General features: G+C 39.9%; 1 protein-coding gene across 7 annotated transcripts in view; it reads left to right on the top strand.

Annotated features, from left to right (window-relative positions):
- Positions 1-21,118, top strand: part of LEF1 (lymphoid enhancer binding factor 1) — a 127,121-nt gene that overhangs the window by 80,019 nt on the left and 25,984 nt on the right. For 5 of the 7 annotated variants that reach the window (XM_060654470.3, XM_060654468.3, XM_060654469.3 and 2 more), the window contains exons 4-8: positions 4,700-4,832; positions 11,068-11,158; positions 12,766-12,849; positions 14,947-15,069; positions 16,107-16,269. In XM_060654470.3, the coding sequence (XP_060510453.1) occupies positions 4,700-4,832; positions 11,068-11,158; positions 12,766-12,849; positions 14,947-15,069; positions 16,107-16,269 (594 nt within the window). The remainder of the gene's footprint in view (positions 1-4,699; positions 4,833-11,067; positions 11,159-12,765; positions 12,850-14,946; positions 15,070-16,106; positions 16,270-21,118) is intronic. The other 2 variants (XM_060654471.3, XM_060654472.3) reach the window with 1 other exon arrangement.

Below are 21,118 nucleotides of genomic sequence, written 5' to 3'. Positions count from 1 at the left end.
TGAACCACTTTTTAGTCCTTCCCAGAACCACATCCTCGGAGGCTGACAACATTCATGGCAGCTTGAGTTACTGCCAGCGGTGAGTGGGTCATTTCTGGGAACGCTGCTTTGGGGGTGGCTCTCAGGATCCCTAAGTGGCACCCACTTCGTGTCCACAGGAGGTGTGGGTTTTATTGGCTATGATGCCAAAGAGGTCCTTACCTGCAAGGACCAGCCTGGGTGGCAGCCAAGCTAGCTTCCTTGGAATGTTTTCCAGTCCTGGAGAGAAAGGCGCCAGTTGAGTCTCTGCAGCTCTGACCACTTCTCCTGAGGTGCCTCTTTGTCTGGTGTGATTCCTGTGCCTGGGACAGAGACCACACAGTCATTTCATCTATGTCACATACTGTCAGGTATGGCCCAGATGGTCAACTCAGTGTCCAAGATTTTATGAACTTGGCTCTTCGGGGAGGCTGCATTGTGTGGTGGTAATGAACGTGGCCCCTAGAGCCAGACTTGCTGCATTTGAACCTAGCTTTGCCACTTATTAGCTCTGTCCCCTTGGGAAAGTTCCTTGACTTCACTATGCTTCAGTTTCCTCACCTGTAAAAGAAGGATAATAATAGTACCTGCTTTAAAGGTACTATAAAATGCTTAGCACACAGTAAGCACTTGTGTCAGTTGCATAATAATTATTATGCACTAGGTAGGTAGCATGGCCTGATAGTTTTCCAAGCTTGGGAAAAGACTGCAGGCTTCCTACTGATAGCCATGTGTGGGTGCGGAGTGTAGGTGAGAGAGTTGTCTTCTAGAGTCTCCCCACGCCCCTTATATTTTCTTTCCCTTTTCTGGTACCTTCTCTTAACATCTTTCTTACCTGTCTTCTGTTCACCAGCCTGAGATTAAAGAATATGTAGTTGGAAGATCAGAGTCTGTGTCCTCGGTCAGCCACTTACTGCCATGTGAGCCTAGACAAGTTTCTGAACTTCTCTGAGCAGCAGTGGAAGATTCAGGATGTCTCAAGGTCGCCAGGTTATCTCATAAAGATGGGATTAATAGTGGGTGCTGTTACCCCGGGATAATGAAACAAAGGACACACATTGAAAATACCTGGTGATTTTCCACTGGAAACTAAGACTTTACCTGTGAATGTACCTATGTACCAATGAATGTACCTGTGAATGCGCTTGACTGTACCTACGAATGAAAAAAGAGTCAATGTGATTTTTACCCTTCATCTCTACCTTACAGGGAGATGTGTAGTGGGGAAAAGCACCAGAGTGGGAGTCGGGAGACCTGGGTTCTGTTCAGTGAGGTCCTGGGTACACAGTACCCAGTATAGAGTGGGAGCCGGGAAGATGGTGTTTCTCTACTACTTGATTCCACTGTATGTAGTGACCCAGGGGTTTCCATTCCCTTTTTATGCATTACGACCCTGTATCACTGCAGTTGTGTAGTGAGCAAGGCTATATTATAGAAGTGCTGACAGTAGTCGTGGCTTGATCATCCATTTCCTGGGGCCTCTATTTCTCAGCTTCTTGTCTTAGAAAGTACGAATCTTAAAATGAAATTTTGGTTTCTTACAGCTTTAACATGATATGAAGGCGTATAATTAGATACACACTGGCTTTCCTATCACCCAGTTCCTTTTCTTCATAGTACTTGCTGCTATCTTTTTTGTTTTGGTTTTGTTTTGTTTTTTTACGTATTTTTTCTTTGTCTCCAATACTCCCACCCCACTCCCAGGCCCCTACCTAGAAAGGAAGCTGAGTAAGAATAGGGACCTTGTCTCTTTTGACCTTCAGTGCTAGAAGAGCGCTTGGCACATTTTAGGTGTTTAACTAATATACACATATGCCCTCATATACAGGTATAACCGCGCATTATAATATAGTTACATAAAATTGTCCTTTTGACTAGCTAGTCAAATGGTTGTTCCTCCCCTATTCCCCACCACAACATACACCACACTGGTATTTGGAGATTAGAGGACTAGAATTAAGAATGGTCATATTGTCTGTCTTCAAACCTAAACAGAGTACCACTGCCTGGGTTCTTGCCTTGTGTGTACATACAGTGTCAGAGAACAAGAACTCCTATCAGAGGAAGCCCACAGTTTAGGGCTGTGGACACGTGATCAAGCTGGTGATGTCTAGCATAGGGGTTGGATCCGTTTATATACATAGTGGAGGTGGTCAGCAGGAGGCAAAATACAAACCTCAGAATTGTGCTCACACATATTATTGAGATTTCATATTGCTTTTATTATTTGGCCACAAAAATGGACATAATCCTTGTTGGCTTTAACACACCTACTAGTACTGCTTTCACTATCCATCTTGCAAAATATAAGACAAGGCCAGAGCTTAAATTAAAATCCTCAGCTTCTTATCTTCTTCCCACAGGAAAGCAAATCTGTGTTGAAAACCGTAAAATTAAGAGGAGAGCAAGGATAGCATAATTTAGCAAAAATTCATGGCACCAGATTCTGAGCTATATGACTGGAGGGATAGGTCAGACATTAAGAAGATGCTGCCTGCTAATGCAGGTTCCTTAAGGTGGTGCTCTGGAAATAAGAAAGGCATGCAAAATATATATATTTCCAGAAGATTTCTGCAATGCTTACTCTTTATAAGCACTCCAAGAAAATACCTTTGTAGATTGCTTGGCAATTATGCTTCTTATGAGACTTTTGAAATGAGACTCAAAGCAGTTTAGTGGAGTTGAAATGTATTCATTTTAGCATTTGAGTGTTGAGATTTTTGTTTCCATTTTAAAAAGGGTTTGTAATGATATCCTTCTATCCCCACCCCCACCCCACCTCCTGTAGCATTCTAAATTCCTTGTATTTAAGAAGCTCATTCTGTGTATTTGGCAAACTGCATCATTAACACTTGAAAAGCATTGAAACATTTTTTTAACCTTTCACACATTTATATGCATAGATGTCTGTGCTGAGGTATATAGAGAAAAGGCATGGGGCTTTGATAATGGTGCTCTATTTAATAAATGCCCAGGGCTATACGAGCTGTGCAAGTTCTGCCATTAGACAGGAGCTGATCATACAGGGAAAATCTAGTATGGAAATTATGTCATTGTCTAAAAAAGGGTGATTTTTTCCCCCCCTTTTTTTTTAATAAGTTTTTTTGGGTGGAGGTTGTAATGATAGGGTATAGAAAATTAGTATTACTAGCTGTAAAGAGAATTAAGTGTTACTAGGATAATTGTTCCTAATTTTCCTGAGGGTAGTCCTTCCCGTTGGAGCCACATACTTTTTATATCTAATTTGTAAAACAAACAAAAACACCAAATTTAAAATTAGTGTGTATGTCAGCAAGTGTGTTATAGGGCTCTCAACCATTCAACATGGACCCACATTTTAAGCAGTTTATACTGTGCAGTTGTCAGGTAGTTCCTCAATATATGTTTTTTTAATACAGATATTTGCTTCTGGGGAAACAGATTTCACATGTATTTTAGTTTATAGCACAGTAAAAATCTCACTGATTCAAACTGGTAAAGACCTGTCTGAACTAGTTACTTAGTGAATATTCAAAATTCATTGTATTTTATTTCCCTTAAATCACAAGTTACTTATTACTGTAGTGTTTGTAAAAATTGAGATCTTCCTGGGACTGCTGTAATTAATGGATAAGTTTAAAACCAGAAACATATTTTGCATGTATATAATTGCATCGAGTTTACTTTCTTTTTTCAAGGGCAGGGGGAGGCAGTGTAGAGTTTATCAAAAACAATCTCCCTAATCAGGTTAAACTGCCTGAGTCTTATTTACATTACTTGCTTAGTAAGCACTTCCTTTGGTGGTGGGGGGATTAAACTTAAAACAAATAAAGAGATCCCAGATTTCAAATTGATACAGCCCAAAAAATAACCTGAATCTTTAAAAATATTATTATGTAATTTTAGACTTCCAAATTCAATAATAAAATTTATTTTTAAGCTAATATAAGACATATAAAATGTTAACAATTTAAAGTGTTCTTTCAGGCCACATTTCCCGTTATGCAGTTAAACTCAAGATTAGAAATTCCCTTTTATCAGTCAAAACTTGTAGAAACTAGAGAACCTGAAGACGAACCGAGTAGTGCTAAAGCATAATGAATGGATAGTCATATTTGATTGACAAAGCTATAAGACATGAAAAAAAATGTTGTAATGTGGTTCTGTAAGATGTACAAACTATAGACTTACAAATTATATACACTAAGGGGATATCAGTACAGAAAATTTATATTGATTGGGTTGTTTAAAAATTTGACCTTCAAATTGGTAATATTTATTTGTTTACTGAACAGTTTTTTGAGTGCCTTTTTATTGCAGACATATGTAATGAATAAAAAAGAGTTTATAAAACGTTTGTGACTTTTGCTCCAGTAACTCCGGGTTGAACAGTTGAACATAACCTGAGGAGATAATCCAGAAGGTCATAAATATGTATGCACAGAAATTTATGTAATACGAAATAATAATCAACCTAAGTCTCATAGGTGCTGATTGAATAACTGATAGTATATGATACCCATATACTTGAGTATTTAACATGGAAAAATTCTGAAGGTGTAATGAGTACAGCAGATGAGTTCAATTTTTCAGGTCTAGAGATGATTCTTGGGTTGTGCTAATGCCCAGTTACTGCTATTTTGTGACTGTTTCTTTGGGAGAGGTGTTCCTATTAACTGTTGACCTTGTGGTTACTTTGCAGTCAAATAAGGTGCCTGTGGTGCAGCCATCACACGCGGTCCATCCTCTCACCCCCCTTATCACGTACAGCGACGAGCACTTTTCTCCAGGATCACACCCCTCACACCTCCCTTCAGATGTCAACTCCAAACAAGGTGAGAGCCCCTGCCTTCCTGGGTCTTTCTCGATAAGTGAGGAGCCACATCTCATCAGACCGAGTGCCTGTACAGGTGCCTTTGCTGTATGTCACTGGGTGGATCAAAATACATTTGTTTGGCAGGAGTTTTTTAAAAGATTTGTTGTTACTACTTTTATTTTTCAGGATTAAAAAACAGAAGAAGAAAAACATAAGAGGATTATTTTCAAAGTGACAGCTTTGAAAATCTAGAATCCACCATATAAACCAATATATTGTACAGATATACTAAAAATTCAGTGCTTGGTGCCCCCTACAGTATTCATTTATTGCAGTTGTAGGTGTTGATGGTAGTGTTAGAAAAATGTTAGAAAACAGACAACATAGGAGATTTTTACTTTGAATGTTCTCTTTTTCATCCTTTTGTGATTTCTTTTGGTTTTAGTCCTTATTATGTTTTATCCTCTTTTTGTTATTTACCAGCACCAACTTAGATATTAATAATAATTAAAGTATAAAACCATCTCTGTTAAAGTCAAAGTAACATGAATCCTGTTTTGCTTCTCTACATTATTACCCAGTTCTGCTTCTATATTGTTTATAGAAGAACACATCGCATAAGAAGTTTGAAAAATCAAAATGCCCAGGTTTTTTTTTTTAATTTTTTATATTTGTTTATTTTTGAGAGAGAGACTGAGCACCAGTGGGGGAAGGGCAAGGAGAGAGGGAGACACAAAATCTGAAGCAGGCTCCAGGCTCTGATCTGTCAGCACAGAGCCCAATGTGGGGCTCGAACTCATGATCATGACCTGAGCCAAAGTCAGACGCTCAACCAGCTGAGCCACCCAGGCACTCTCAGAATTCCTAGTTTCTAACCTGGTGGGTGTGGGTATGAGTTGGTTGCAGGACTTAGAGCTCAGGTTCTGCAGGCCTTCTGGTCCATTCTGCTTAGAGCATACGTCGAAGATGAATTTGTTTGCCTCTCCTCTTTCCATGTACATACACACTTGGACCTCAACAGGATCTTTAGAAATTCAAAATAAAAGATCCTATAAAACTCTGTGAAAACAGAGAATGTAAAGATGTAAAATCTGCCATCACCGGCATTTCACCCTTTTTTCCAGCCTTATCTTTGAACTATAGTGGACAAGAAAAGTTAGTAAGTGTAGAAAAAGAGTGGAGTTCAGAGGCTGGGTGTTTTTTCCACTACTGTGAACTCTTGTAGGTTACATCCTCAATGCCTTCATTCCCATCCATTGTTAAAACTGCTTATTTGAGGACTTAGTCACTGTCAGACTTTGGCTTGAGTGGAGCTTTGTACCCTTTACCTAGGAAATGTAAAAATCGCCTATGCAGATGTTTCCGGGTTTGCCTTGGTTTTATTCCTCATTTCCAGTCCTTCCTCTACTTCCTTTTATCAAGGACCTCCAAGGAATAAGAAACATCAAGACAGGTCTGAGGATGTATGGTGAGATGGGTATTTTAGGAAGAAGGTGGAGTTTGAGAGGGAAGATCAAGAGTGTGACCTTGGTCATGGTGGTGATTTTAGGTGCCTTATAGACATCTGGAGGGAGAGAGAAGGTAGGTAATTTATAGGTCACCATCTCGGAGTGATATCTGTGCTAGAGATGCATATCTGGGAGCCATGAAGCTATAAATGACAGTTAAAGATAGATATAAAAGCCTCAAACAAGCTATTGGCTCAAAGAATGCAATAGTGTGATTTATTTGGTTTTTAACTATTTATTTAACAATTACATGGTGCTTCCTATGTCCTAGGCCCTATTCTAATCACTTTCAAACACACTTATTTAAAAAAAATAACACATTATGGTTCAGAAGTTTTTTCTTCCAAGAATCCTAGGACAGTTCTATTTTTTAAAAAGACAAATTTATGACTGGCTACCAGTTACATTTGTATTTTGTTTCCATCTCTTCTACTACCCTACCTTGTTTTGTCTTAATAATTGTAATTTATATCATTGCTTTAAAAAAAATTTTTTTTTTAAACAAACTCTCCAGAACTAGATAAAGAACAAGTGGGCATGATCAGAAAATTGCATTTTCTCTGAAGTTCTTATTTTGTCCCCCAAATTTGTGATTTTTGCATTCTACTCTGTATACAGTGTTTTGTTTTTTTTTTTCTTAATATAAAGTTTTTTGTTTGTTTGTTTGTTTTGCTACTTTTTTGTGAGCAAAGAGTTTATATACCTTGTCACCATTTCTCTCTGGGGATATGTAACTTTGGTTTAAAAAGAACTAATTTACATGATTTGGGGTTTGTATCATTCCACTTGGTCACATTCATCACCAAAAAATAAGTAAAAAGCTCACTAGGTCTCTTGCTTTTATTCTCTTTGTCTTCTACTGCCAGTCTTTTTAGTTATATCATGTAGCTAAATTAGTTAGAACATGGTGGTACTGAGGCCAGAGTTGCTAATTTCAAAACTATTGGGAGGCTGGTTAGTTTTATTTAAAAAATACTAATAATAAATAAAAAAGTATGTCCATGCTTTAACCATAGATAGAACTAACCAATAAACATATACTGTAGCAGAACTCATTCTCATTTGTAGGAAAATAACTTTAGGTTCGTTTCACAGTAGGAAACACATTCAGTTTTACCTTTCTCTCACCGTGTTGGTGTGGGGTATGTGTGTGCGTATAGGTTGTAGGTGTGGGAGAGGGAAAGGAAGCTGATACCAGTCATTTTCTTCTCATTATGTCTTACTAAAATGTTGGAAAGAAAGAGCTTTTAGGAAATATTGGCTTTACATATCTGTCTTTGTATTACCCATTGTATCCTTGTAAGTAACCACACTCACATAGCACTTAACACTGTGTTCCAAGCATTTTTCTGTTTTACGTATATTCATGCATTTATTCCTCACAACAACCCCTATTCCATCTTTATACTGATTTTATTTTTTTTAAGTTTATTTCTTTTGAGAGAGAGAGAACACACGTGCATGAGCCGCGGCAGGGCGGAGAGGGGGAGAAAGGATCCCAAGCAGCCTCCACGCTATAAGCCCAGAGCCCAATTTGGGGCCTGATCGTACGAACCATGAGCTCATGATGACCTGACCCGAAATCAAGAGTCAGATGCCCAACCAACTGAGCTACCCAGGCATCTCTATACTGATTTTAAAGAACAATAACAATTAAATAGCTTCCTCAAAGATAAGTAGCTAGTGAGTGGCATAATTGATGATCCAGGGGCACCTGGGTGGCTCAGTCAGTTAAGCATCTGACTTTGGCTCCGGTCATGATCTCATGGTTCATGGGTTCAAGCCCTGCATTGAGCTCCACACTAACAGCATGGAGCCTGCCTGGGATTCTCTCTCTCACTCTCCCACTGCCCCTCCACTACTTGTGCTTTCTCTCTCTTGCTCAAAAGAAATAAACTTAAAAAAAAAAAAAAAGGAATTAATAGATCCATATGAGTTTGATTCCAGAATCATTTCATCTGTAATTGTCAGAGTTACTTACAAAAGCTTAAAAATCCTTAAGGCTAAGGGCGCCTGGGTGGCTCACTCTGTTAAGTAGCTGACTTCGGCTCAGTTCATGATCTGGTAGTGTCTGGGTTCGAGGCCAGAGTTGGGTTCTGCTCTGATGGCTCAGAACCTGGAGACTGCTTCAGATTCTGTGTCTCCCTCTCTCTCTGCCCCTCCCCTGCTCACACTCCGTGTCTCTCTCTCTCTCTCTCTGTCTCTCTCTCAAAAATAAACATTAAAAAGAAAATCATTAAGGCTATGCTGTGTATAGCCTCCTTCACATAGTATTTAGTAAATATTAGTTAAATGAATGATGTGAAATGTGTCTTCAGTAGCATAGCAGTTGGTGGAGATCCACTTCTAGGATCTTAACATGACAATAGGCTGTGTAGAAAACACAGATCCATTTTCTGTTCATGTAATGGCCTAAGCCACACCGTGTGCTTGTTGGTATAATGGTTGGCAAAATTGTTGGTAATATTGACGAATGAAGAACAGGTCTGTTTAAACACTACTAGTTCATTTGTTCAGTCATTCAAAAGTATTTATTGAGAACCTCCTCTGGAGACCACCATAGTTTGGAACATAGATTGGTAAAACATGGTCTCTTTTTTCCAAGCAGTATATAAGCTCACACGGAAAAATCATTGGCACAAACTAACTATAAAACAAAATGAAGACCATCTTAAGTACCCTGTTACAAGTACAAATAAAACATTATAGATTCCAACAAGGAAGAAAGATATCTCAGAGCTATAGACATTAGAAGGAGGGGTATTTGAAGTATGAGTGGAAACAGTCAAACTAAATACCCAGCATAGGAACTAGCATGTAGCAAGTGCTAAGTAAATGGTGGTTTCCCCCTTTCTCCTTGGAGCAGTAAAACCAAATCAACCTAGTTTGTATTGTGTTCGTTTGCATCACTCCTGCTACTACAGAATCACTGATGCAGCATTCTAAGTGTGCCTGGAACGTGGACAAGAGTGGAGAGCAGGGTTTAGGCTTGTCTGCTTAGATGTGTGATGACATCAGCAAGTTACGCATGGCTGTGTCCCAGGGGTAAAAGTCCAGGACAATACATATTTTGTAGGTACCTTAACCGGATGCCTAAACAGTCACTTAATCATCCCACACCTTGGTTTCCCCATTTGCAAAACAAAGGATTAAAGCGGACAGTTCTGATAGTCTGTAACCTCTAGTCATGATTTTCAAGCTCAAATTTCCACGAAGGTTCCAGAGCTCTTGTGAGTTAGTCTGATTTTTCTTTTTAAACTGAGCAGTCCCGCTGAAGACCCTAATATTTGGGGAGGTTTCTGGATCTCGGGGGTGGGGGGCAGCATGTTGGAGAAACTCCCCAGTGAATCCGATGTCACGAATCATCACTGTAGGCTCCCTTAGATTCACCCCACTGCCTGAACTTCCTCAGGCCCAAGAAAAAAAAAATCCCAGAGTATGAAATTTGGGGTCCGCTGTGACCCATAGCAGTGGTATTTCTAGCCAAAAAGGGGGGAGGGATTTGAGACAATCTTTTAAAAACAGCAAAAATGAGATAATCTCATGTAAGCTGTTGAGGGATTAAAAACCTTCTTCCTACTTGCTTCCTATGAGAGTTGAGAAATAGTTTATCCTAACTTCAGAGTCAAATTAACATCCACTTTGAAGGCAACACTTAAGTCATTCCCATATGTTCAAGACCTTAAATATCTTTTAAGACCCAAATGAAACTCATAGGCATTTTAAACAGTAAAAACAGAATAATTAAAGAGCATCTTTCATGTGCTCACCTAATTTCACATGTTGGTCTGAACATAACCGTTGAATGCATATCTGGGTGTTAAATGTGGAAACGTGTGCTTATATATGGAAGTGGGCTTTGTAGGCCAGATGAACTATATAAAGAAACTTTTGTGGCTTTTTTCCTAATCAGAATCACTTTCCCCAAAATGCACCGAATCTTAGGTTTTTATGTTTTGCATTTTTATGCATGTGTCCCTTCTTTTCTACACCCAAGGTAGAATCTAAACAAAGAGATGTCATTTGGGACTGGGATTAGGTATAATCTTTAGGTGGTTTTTACAGTTATAGGGCAGTGTACCCCAGGGACTGTGAGCTCAAGAAACAATTTGGTGGCATTCTCATTTTCTGTGGAATACAACTAATCCAGAACAGCTTGACCTTGGAGCCCAGAGGACTCAACTTGATGAAGAGCTTAGTTGGAGCTGAAGTGGCAGAGACCAAATGAATCATATCAAGTGTGACCATTATGGGGCTGAAGATGATTCCTAATTAATCTTTGATCCTCCGAGGTATCACATTTCCCAAATCTATGTGTCCGTAAGGGAGCCAATGGAAATATGAAAGTGGCAATTTACCTAATCCTTGAGCGTCATGGCAGGCCATCTACTTAGGAAGGCTGTCATTTTCCATTCTACACAAAAACAATTGTCTACCATTTTCGTAACCAAAGTGAAATAATGAGGACAAACTAAAAAATTTAAAAATCTCATTATGGTCACACAGAGCATACTTACTCTTTCAAGAGTTCCTCAGGATGTCCTATCTTAAGACGTGATTTCTCACATTTTGAAATCTTGAGAAAAGCTAACAAACAGACTTCAATTAAATGCATCCGGTAAACATTGTTTGGTGCTAGACCTTAAGTATTAATGGCATAAAGTACTTTATTGCTTTTCTGTTATCCTTATAGTCAAATGTTCTGTGAATCTGAAAACTCTACTCCTTCATTGTTCTTTTGAACAGGCATGTCCAGACATCCTCCAGCTCCTGAGATCCCTACCTTTTATCCTCTGTCTCCAGGTGGTGTTGGACAGATTACCCCACCTCTTGGCTGGTAAGATCCTTCCTGCAACCTTCAGTCAGGCATTTGAACACAAGTTTTTCTTTCCATTCATGGAAATTAGCTTTATGAATGATAACACTTGCAGAGTTGAAGAAATTTCACATCAACAAGCAAGGTGCTAACTTTATTTCATTTCAATTTGAAAGATTGAAAAACATACAGACTTTGAAATGGATTGAATGCCTTTGCTAATATGTGTAGAAAATGACTATGTAGCATTTGCTTTGAAGCTTATAGGTTTATGGATTCAATTTGTGGCTTTGGGCACTTGCTATGCCTGTACAGAGTGCTCAGTGTGGTTTTTCTTGTCTAGTTTTTTATGAACAACTTATTTTTGAAACAAACTTAGACACATTGAACATCAGTCTTTGCTTATAAAATGAGCAGGTGAAGTAAATGACAAATAACTAGAAATTCAAAACTACAAAACCATCGTTTGAATGTTAATAAAGTAAGCACCAGTTTGAGTTCAGACAAGTGAAAAACTGATGTTTGGACTTTCTTTTTTCAGAATGCAAACACTTTCTGTTTTCTTGTTTATGTCTAAAAAAATTCTTACTGCTGTTTTCAAAAATTTTTAAATTATAAAGGTAAAGGAGAGGAAATATATTTTTGGAAGAAAGGCTTAGTGTAGCCTATTTTTATCATCTTACTATTAGCACACAGCTTCCCCCCACCCTTTCTTCATTTATCCTCTCCCCACTGCTCTCTCCACAGAAACACTGTGCCAGCTTTAGGAAATGGACCCTCTCCTTTCTTGATCTGGTCCTCTATCCCCAAGGCCCCCTATCCTTGCCCCAGTCTCCCTACCTTGACACCCTTATGTTCTCTTCTTTGGGAAGAAGGTGTCATCCTGCCATGGAAATTCCAGCTGTCTGTCTGTCTCTGTCTGCCCCTATTTAGCACTAAATCTCTCAGTCAATAACTGTTTAACTGATTATGCATACACCTTCAAACCTACATCAATTACTCTGTCTGAACTTACTACTTAGGGGCAATAATCCTGTGCTGAGTGGTAGCTGGAAATACAGATGGTGTAAATGAGAAATGTGAGATGTGGGAAAAAACAAGAGAGATGGAATTCTCACAGTGGAGAGGGAATGATTCCAATTAATTGATCTTTTATTTCTTGAGTGTAGCATGAGTATACGAAAGTGTAGGGAGAGTGTAATTGCTTTTAAAATATTTATTCATTTTTATATCAATTTCATTCCCTTCCCTCGTTCCTTCCCTGAAGTTCTCAAAACTCTGAAAGGAGTACTCCCCATTCTCACAGTTCCGTTACACTCCGTAAACATTTGTTACATGCCTGTTTTGTTCAGAGCAACAGTGGGGCTGGGAGAGAGAAAGGGGTGAAGGGTAATTCATGGGCTGGTTTGTTTTTAAAGTTGAGGGTGGGAGCTCTTCAGGGTGAATGATGCTTTGATCAGGTGGAGGTTAAGAAGGGAAGCCATTGGATAACTGAAGAAATGCCGTAGTCTGTAATACCCCAACACAGTTCTTTTGAAGCCCTCCCTCTTCTCCCCTCATCAAACTCTTATTGCTGGTTGGTAACTCGTGTTTTGTCATTGATGGGTTCCTTTCTTCTGTGACCTCAGGCAAGGTCAGCCTGTATATCCCATCACGGGAGGATTCAGGCAACCCTACCCATCCTCACTGTCAGTCGACACTTCCATGTCCAGGTAGGTGGAGGCGGAAACTGGGCCCAGGACAAGTTGCTCTTCCTGCGCTTGCATTGTGTGCGCCTCTGCTTGCCTCTCGGTTGGCTAGGAGGGTGCATACCTCAGCCACGTGTCTGTCTGTGCAGTGTGCCTGGCTCCCACACTAGATGTCGCAGAGACTCCTGGGTAGGAGCCAAACGCTGCACCCCACCAGCACAGCCACACCCCTCAGGGAGATGGACTCGGCCACACCACACTGTGCGTCCCAAAGAATTTACTGCCTCCTGACTGTGGGATGTGAAATGTCCTGAAAGCAGACATTATAAGAAGAGCTTGTTTGATTCAAAATATTCTGGGAGTGGGGGAAGGGGGAAGGATAAAGACTGGTTTGGTCTGAGTTCTGTAATTTGCTTTCTTGGAGGAAAGTTGTAGCAGCTTAATGCGACAGTGTTTGAAAATGCCCAGGTAGTCTAGAGCCTTCCTGGACCAAGGCTGTCAGAAGAGAATGAATGGCGCTTATGAGCTGTCAGGCCATCCGGGGTGTGTGTCCTAGTGTGTGAATCAGGCCCTGTGTGGACATGTTAGTTCAAGCGAAGCTCTGTGAGATCTGCCATGCCACATTGCTCTGTGTAATGCTTCTGCTTCTGGAGAGGATGGTGTCTGTGCCCTGTGCTTGATGTACACACACACTTGTTGTGCACCATCTGTGTGTTCACTGTGGCTTGTCCAGGGGAGCTAGCCGTACTGGGCTGGAAGTCAAACTGTTGGGCTGCTAACTGGTCATGAATCTTTACTTACATAGGTATGAACTTCGCAAGTTCTGGGGTGGATTTCAGCTTTTTAAAAAAATCATTATTCCAAGTTTGCTCAGCAACTTGGAAATCTAGCGTGTTGGGAGGGCATGAAATTAATACCTTTCCCCCCAAATATATTTTTACCCCTTTTAACATCGTAAGAACTCTGTGATGACAGGATTTTCTCCCATGCAAATAACCAGCATCATGTATCTTTGCAAACGATCCAAGTAGCAGAGCATCATTATTTAATCAAATATTTGTATTTTTCCCATGCCTCCTTAATTTTTAAAAATTTGTTTCTGATCCAAGTGGAGTGCCTTCTTTCCCTCCCAGATGAAGGAATTAATTGTGCTGGATGTGATAAAAGATCTGAGAACATTGTTCTTGTTGAAATAATGTTTACTTTAAAGCAGTTTGAAAAGCAAAAATTTCGACAGGATGTTCAAATTTATCCAAAGCGTTTATTGAAAGTACACTCTTTTATTTTTCTTGCATGGCAGTTACCCTCCTTTGGCTTGTGTGGTGGTGGATATTTAAAAAAAAAAATTTTTTTATGCTCTTTAGCATACTAGGGAGAAAAGCCTTTAGCATGTGTAGTTTTTACCTGGTGCAGAACTGTATCCTCCCCCTTAATTTTATTATCAATTTTCCATAAGGCTAGATCTCTCAAACATTACTTTCTGTGTAAAAGATTGTTTTCAATGATGTTGATGGCAACTTTATTAAATTGGGGGCTTTAAAAAAACAAAACAAAAACAAAAACCCTTCCAGTCCCTTGTTTTCTCATTGTCTCCTACTATCAATAAAGAAGCCAACAATATGAGAAGATTTATTTAATGTGGTGGTTTGCTTAGGAATGTACGCAGTGATATTTTAATGTGGTGTCTTTAGCTATTATTTAAAAATCATTTAAAAAGCTAAATCCTAATAAAGTGTTATATTTCCAGCAATTACACTAAACTGGAATCCTTCTTCTAAAACTGCTTTGCAAGAAAAGTCACTCTTTTTTTTTTTTTTTTTTTTTTTTAATTCTAGGACCTAGAGCCCTTCCAGGAAAAATGTCAGATTCTATTAGTTTGAAAAAACAAAACAACAACAACAACAAAAAACCTGTTATATGAGGAATAAGTATAAATATTTTCCACCTGAATACAGAAAGAAATTAATTATTGGCCCACTCTAATTCGTAGTTAATACTCCTGTGTATAAAGATGTGTTTTCACTCTCAGTCATTAGCAGTTAGTAGAATGTTTCAGGGTTCTGCCTCGTTTTGCTACAACAGCCACTAGTACATATGTTTTCTTTCCTTTCCTTCTTTTAGGTTTTCCCATCATATGATTCCTGGTCCTCCTGGTCCCCACACAACTGGCATCCCTCATCCAGCTATCGTAACGCCTCAGGTCAAACAGGAACATCCCCACACTGACAGTGACCTAATGCATGTGTGAGTACACATCTGATTTCACCTATGAATGCCTTAAGATACCGTGAGGATTTAAACACAATTTCTTCCTGCTACCGTTGAATATCTCCCCCTCTCTTTTAGTATGAAAATCAGTGTAGCTCTGCCTTGAAAGTTCTGCCCCTGAGGAGTTTAGGCAGCTTGATTCTCACTGTGCTGATTTTAAGATTGGAAAGGAGCACAGACCCCAGAAGATCAAGGGAATCTCACCAAAACAGAGTAATCTTCAGAGTGTGGGCATTGAATAATCTTGAGCTGCTAAAGCTACTACCAGGTTTTAAATTGGGTTCTGATTGTTGGGGAGCACCTGATGGTACCAGAGGGAAGTAGACCGGAAAGTTCCATGTATTTCCTTCTGGACACACACTTCACCCTGCTTGAGGCTTCGAAAGCACAGAATTGAAGGGAAAGGGACAACCAAGCCTAGGATCCCCCAGTCGGGCCAGGGTTTGTCCCAGGCTGCTAGAGCAGGACTAAATTCCCTGAAGAGATTAGTGAATGAGTTTCTTAATCTAGGATTTGTAGACTAGGATGGGAGGTTGGGGTGGCAGGGTGCATATGATAGTCCATAAAACCCCTGCACATGTAGGCAAAGCCAACACACATTTGTTTGGGGGAGTGAGTCTAGAGTTTCATTAGCTTCTCAAAGGGGCCCTTGACCCAAAAAAGTTAAGAACCTCAATTCTGAAAGAGGAATAACTACCCATACTATGTGTTCAGCTTTTCCTGAGATAACCAAGGAGCTCAGCCTCAGGGTCCTAGATGGAGCATCTTCACAAACCCTTTTACATTTTGTGTCAAACACTTCCATAACTATAGGTAAACTTTCTCAAACCAAAGGATCCTTACTCCCAATGAGTTGTTCTTCTAAGTGAATGCTGTTCTGACAACCCTTCTAGAGGGTTATCCCTGGCCTGACTTTGGTGACATGAACAGGTGCTCTGCTTCTCTCCTCCCATCTCTTCCTTCCTCTGTCCCTCCCCGCCCCCTGCCCCCACACCATCCCAACCACCTTTTAGGAAGCCTCAGCATGAACAGAGAAAGGAACAGGAGCCAAAAAGACCTCACATTAAGAAGCCTCTGAACGCTTTTATGTTATACATGAAAGAAATGAGAGCGAATGTTGTAGCTGAGTGTACTCTAAAAGAAAGTGCAGCTATCAACCAGATTCTGGGCAGAAGGGTAAGTAGTCTGGGGGTGAGCGGATATGTAAATTTTTATGGTGACCTTGGAACTGTTTCCTTAAAGGTAGTCATAGAATGTATTTATATAATCACCAGCCACTTTGGTAAGTAACAGAGAGAACAAGATAGGCTAATAATCTTTAGGAGAATTAAATGATAGAGTGCATTGTAAACAACTTAGATTGTACCTAGCACATAGAAAACCTCCCGTAAATGTTAACCATTCCCCCTGTTATCATTTATTGGGTGTCTTTCATGTACCAGGTACTCTGGTAGGCATTAGATAATAATTGCTGGATAAAATAGATATGGTCTTTGTCTTCATGAAGCTTAAAGGTTTGTGACAGGATGCAGATGTTAGATAATTGCCCAGTGGTTAATTAAAATTGTGATAAATACTGTGAACGTAAAGAGTAAGACTATGAGAAAGAGTAACAGGGAGCTAGGGAAGGGCCCCTCTAAGAAAATAGTATTCAAACTGAGACCTGAATGAGGAGTAGAAGTTAACCAAATGATTAGTGGGGAGAGATGGACGGACCCTCCCCAGGTGCAGTGACAGGTGTGTGAACAACCGTCTGAAGCAAGAAAGCACTTAGCCCACATAGGAAGCTATAGAAAGGCCATGTAGTACCAGCCAAGTTTCTGGAAGAACCCTGGCAAATGCAAGTGGCCACTCCTTCCAAGACAGAAGTGGATCTGTTCTACTCAGAAGCTTTTAACTGGAAGAATTTATATGGGCCAGAGAAATCTTTATTCTAGAAAAATTGCTCTCTGGTTCTTAAAGTGTATATGTGCATGATTTCTGGATTGTCCCTTTTCTTTTCGTTCCTTCTTTTACCCATGCCAAGATATCTTTCTGATCACCTGTATACCAGGAAGTAGGCTACAACTAGGACGGACACTTTCTCCATCCACCGGGCCCATAGGCTAGTAAATCTTTCCAGGTGCTTTTCTCAGGATTGAAATGGTTTTAAAACGTTAGGTATCTGACGAATGGTGGGAAAATTATAATTTTAGAAATGCTTCATTTTAATTTGTTGATGCTCTTCATATATGTGTGATAGCTACTTAAATCACGACCTCGTGTATTTGTTTTTTGCAGCCTCTCAAGGAATTCATGATTTGTAAATGAACATTTAGGCAAAGAAGGTCTGACAGCCTTTGTGAAACTTAGAGGATGGTGTTTTAGCTGTTGTTGTGGATAATTTTTACCATGTTTGATACAAACCTAGTAAGCTTCAACATTTGTAACGTAAGACATTCAGGAGGTTTCCAGGCCATGTGAACAGATGGAGGGAAGCCAGCTTACTTGCATTATTGATTCCTGTTGGATAGAATAAAAATGCAGTTACTTCCAATCTGCAGGACACCCGGGTTTCAGGGGGTAGGGTGTGGTGGCAGATTATAGCTCTCTTGGTGCCCTGTGTATAATACTGTCCCTCCCTGTGGATTCTTAAACACTTAATAACAATAATTACAATGATTTCCCAAGCCAGAGCATAGCAGATAAATGATTCCCATCATCTTTGAGGAACCTCACCTTAAAAGCTTAAAGGCTGATGACCATTCCCCTGACCCTTTAAAAGAAGAAACCGGAGGGAAAGAAGAGTTGATGTGCTGCTTTCAGTTTGAATAAAACTCTCAGCTTTTTTTCTTTTTTGAGTTAAAGGTCCCCTGGCCCTCCAGTGGGAATTATTTTCCTGCTCAAGAGAGCAAGTAAGGATATTATACGGAGGTTTGCTTCCTATTTTTAATGCACGTTTCCAACAATTGCTACTTTCTCAGCTCCCTTAACGATCCCCAGATCAGAGCGTGTGTCCTAAAGGATGGTTCTCATTTGGGGTCTCTCTCTGTCTTTGATTTGGACACCTGTTTCTATTTATAGGTCTCTGAGATCTTTGATTAAGATCAGGTTTTCTGTCCTCTCATCACTTCCCTCTGGCAGGGTAGTCCTTGCTGTTTCTTTAAAGTTCCTGGCTTTAAAATCATGTGTTTTACACTGAGATAATTAGAATTCTTAAAAGTGGAACTTAAATCCATCCTAGAACATTTTATCTTTTGATTCTTATTCATCATCAACATATCTCAAAAAAGAAATGTTCAGTCATTTGAATTAAGGTTTTCCTTTTCATGTTATAAATAATAATAGTACAAATCTTAATTTAAAATAAGCCTTTTCAGACCTTCCAGGGTGTTAAAGGAAGTCCATTTATTGCAAATTTATTGTCAGAACTTTTTTTTATGTTGGAACTATAAACTTTTTTTTCCAAGTTAAATGAGTATTTTCCCAACAACATCTTGAGAATGAAATTTGGTTTTTTAAAAGATTAACTCAAATTTTCAGTAAGCAAAACATAGAAAGGTATTTTTATAGCTCATTGTGTTGCAGAAATTCCTATAAAGAAAGACTATCTTTCTAGTTTGTACTAGATTTTTTTGTTTTCGTTTACATTAATAAAGCCTTAACATCATTGCTTTACCTACCATTTTACTCTGGTAAATGGTCTCTTATATGTGGGTAGATTTTATGCATTAGAAATATCAGGGAACTAAAAACAATTGGAAATTCAAGTATATAGTTTGTGGCCTGCTTTTTCTCCTTGCATTTTGCTCAGTTTTGTCAACCTGTGTCCTGTTTTGGCTGAAAAATAACTGGTTGATTTCATGGAAGACCCAACCTCCATACGTATTTTGAGAGAGAAGTTTTATAAAACTTATTCCAGGTTTTCTCAGCAAGTTATAAAGCTGCCATAAACTATGTGAAATTATATTGATATATATTACATTGGTATAAGAGCACTCTGACTTGTCAAATGAATAAACACATTTATAAAAAGTATGCTTTTACTTTTTTTTCCCCCTTTTTGTCTCCCTGTTTGTTCCTTTTTTGTTAACATTTTGGTTAACATTTGGCCAATCATATTTAGCACCAGAACTGTGTAGATATTGATGGTTAGTCTTTTCTCAAAAACAAACAGTCAAGGCTGATCTTTTCCACTGTGTCCAGTTTGGTTTCCCTTCCTGTGTAAGTCTCTAGCACTGGGTCAGTGTTCCAGACTTGGGAAAGCCAGCAGTTGGTAGAAGCCTGGTTCAAACTTACACTATTGCCCCAGACATGCCTCCTTCTTCGGCTTCATTTTGCTAATTGTGCTTACTCTGCTAGTACAAAGAACTGTGTCTCACGTAGCTTTTTTCAGGCTGTTTTTTTTTCTTGCCACCTCCCCAGTGCCTGTCCCACCACCACCCCCCATCATTTTTTAAAAGAAAAACATACTACCTGATTTGCCTTCAAGCTGGACCAAGTCCTGCTGTGAGTCATGCTTCTTAGCTACTTGATACTCGGCACCTCTAAAGCAATTAAAAAATAAGCCGTCTGGCTTATCCAACGCAGAGGCCCAGGCACAGAGGCACTGGTTCCAGAGGAGCCAGAATCCCCTGCCCTGCCCCTGGGCACTGCCTGTGCCCGAGGCTGGAGTGGGAGGTGGACGGGATGTGGCAGAAGGTGCTTGAAGTGTTCTTGAGATTGGGTTCCTGGTCTTTTAGGAAGTGGGAGCAGCAGGTGTTTGTTTCTTGAGGAACGCTGCCTAGCCTTATCGCAGGAGCCGGGTCCAAACTGAGGAGGACTTAGTCTCTTCCAGGAGAACTCTTTCTCTCTCATCGCCTCTCTCCCTCACTCCTCCATTCTTTCCCCAGTTTAGCCACACCTTTCTTTTCTCTTACTTACTTTTTAAAACTATGACAGGGAAATTAAAATCAATAGGCAGGGCAGCCATGAATGAGAACGAATCTCCTACCACCCTAGAGCTGGGGGTGAGCAGGAGTGGGGAGGCGGGAGCTAACCCAGAGCGTGGGCGTGTGTGGTGTGGGTCAGGTCTGTTCTCCCGTGCCTCCGTTCCATCCCCTCTGGCCAGTTGGTCCCTCCAGTGCCCAGCTCTTCCTCCCAGAAGGCTCACTGGTAAATCCTGGCATTGAAGAAGTGGGGAAAATACTTGAAAACTGCCTGCCAGGGGACCTGGAGCAAGTTGTGTGCAAACATAAGCCACTTAAGTTCCCAAACGGATGCCTTGCCTACATAAGCTGTTTTGCTGTGATACATAATTATGGCAATTATTAAAAGGGACATGGAAAGTTTGCAGGGTATCAGCCCTTACGTTCTTTAAATTAGATACTACAGGGTCAGATTCTAGATGGCAGAATAACCCTGGACAATGCTCCTTGCTTCCCATCAGAAGGAAGCTAAAACCATAGCCGTAAGGAGTACACGTGCAGTTGTACAGGGTTGTCCGTGTGCTCCCTCTAGACAGTGGGATTTCTACAAGTATGAGGAGAGGGTGAGGGGAATCAGACAGACTGACTTGAGGTCTTGCTTTGTAGACTGGATCATAGGATGGAGGTTTCAGACTCTTCATATGACAGAGTGGGAAGTGTCCGTGTGAGGTGATGATGCATCTGGGTGGAAAAGACATCTGGAACTTATCACATTTTGCATAAATACATGGTACTCAGTCTCAAATATCAGAATATGGTACAAACTATGAGAAAGGGATGAGTTGGGTGTTGAGGTCACCAGTGAAAGTTCTCTCCAATTTATATTGGAAAAGAGAAAGGGTGAGTGACAGATCATTTTACTTCGGATTCTTTAATTGCCTTTGATGTGTTTCATGTGATACTGGAGAACAGGATAGAGAGAGCAAAGTTTGAGTTTCACTCTCGCCACCAGACTCCCAAGTGGATTTCTGCCGCTCTTGCTCTTCTGCCATTTAAAAATAAATCAGAGTCTAAGTGCTTATTATCTTCATTCTTGAATGTTTGAAACATGAAATATATAATGTTGCTATTTTACTTTC

This window comes from Panthera onca, chromosome B1 (genome assembly GCF_046562875.1).
Source record: "Panthera onca isolate mPanOnc1 chromosome B1, mPanOnc1 haplotype 2, whole genome shotgun sequence".
In the NCBI taxonomy this organism is placed as follows: Eukaryota; Metazoa; Chordata; class Mammalia; order Carnivora; family Felidae; genus Panthera; species Panthera onca.
The sequence above is the reverse complement of the archived record's forward strand: the minus strand, read 5'-3'. Positions and strand labels throughout refer to the sequence as shown.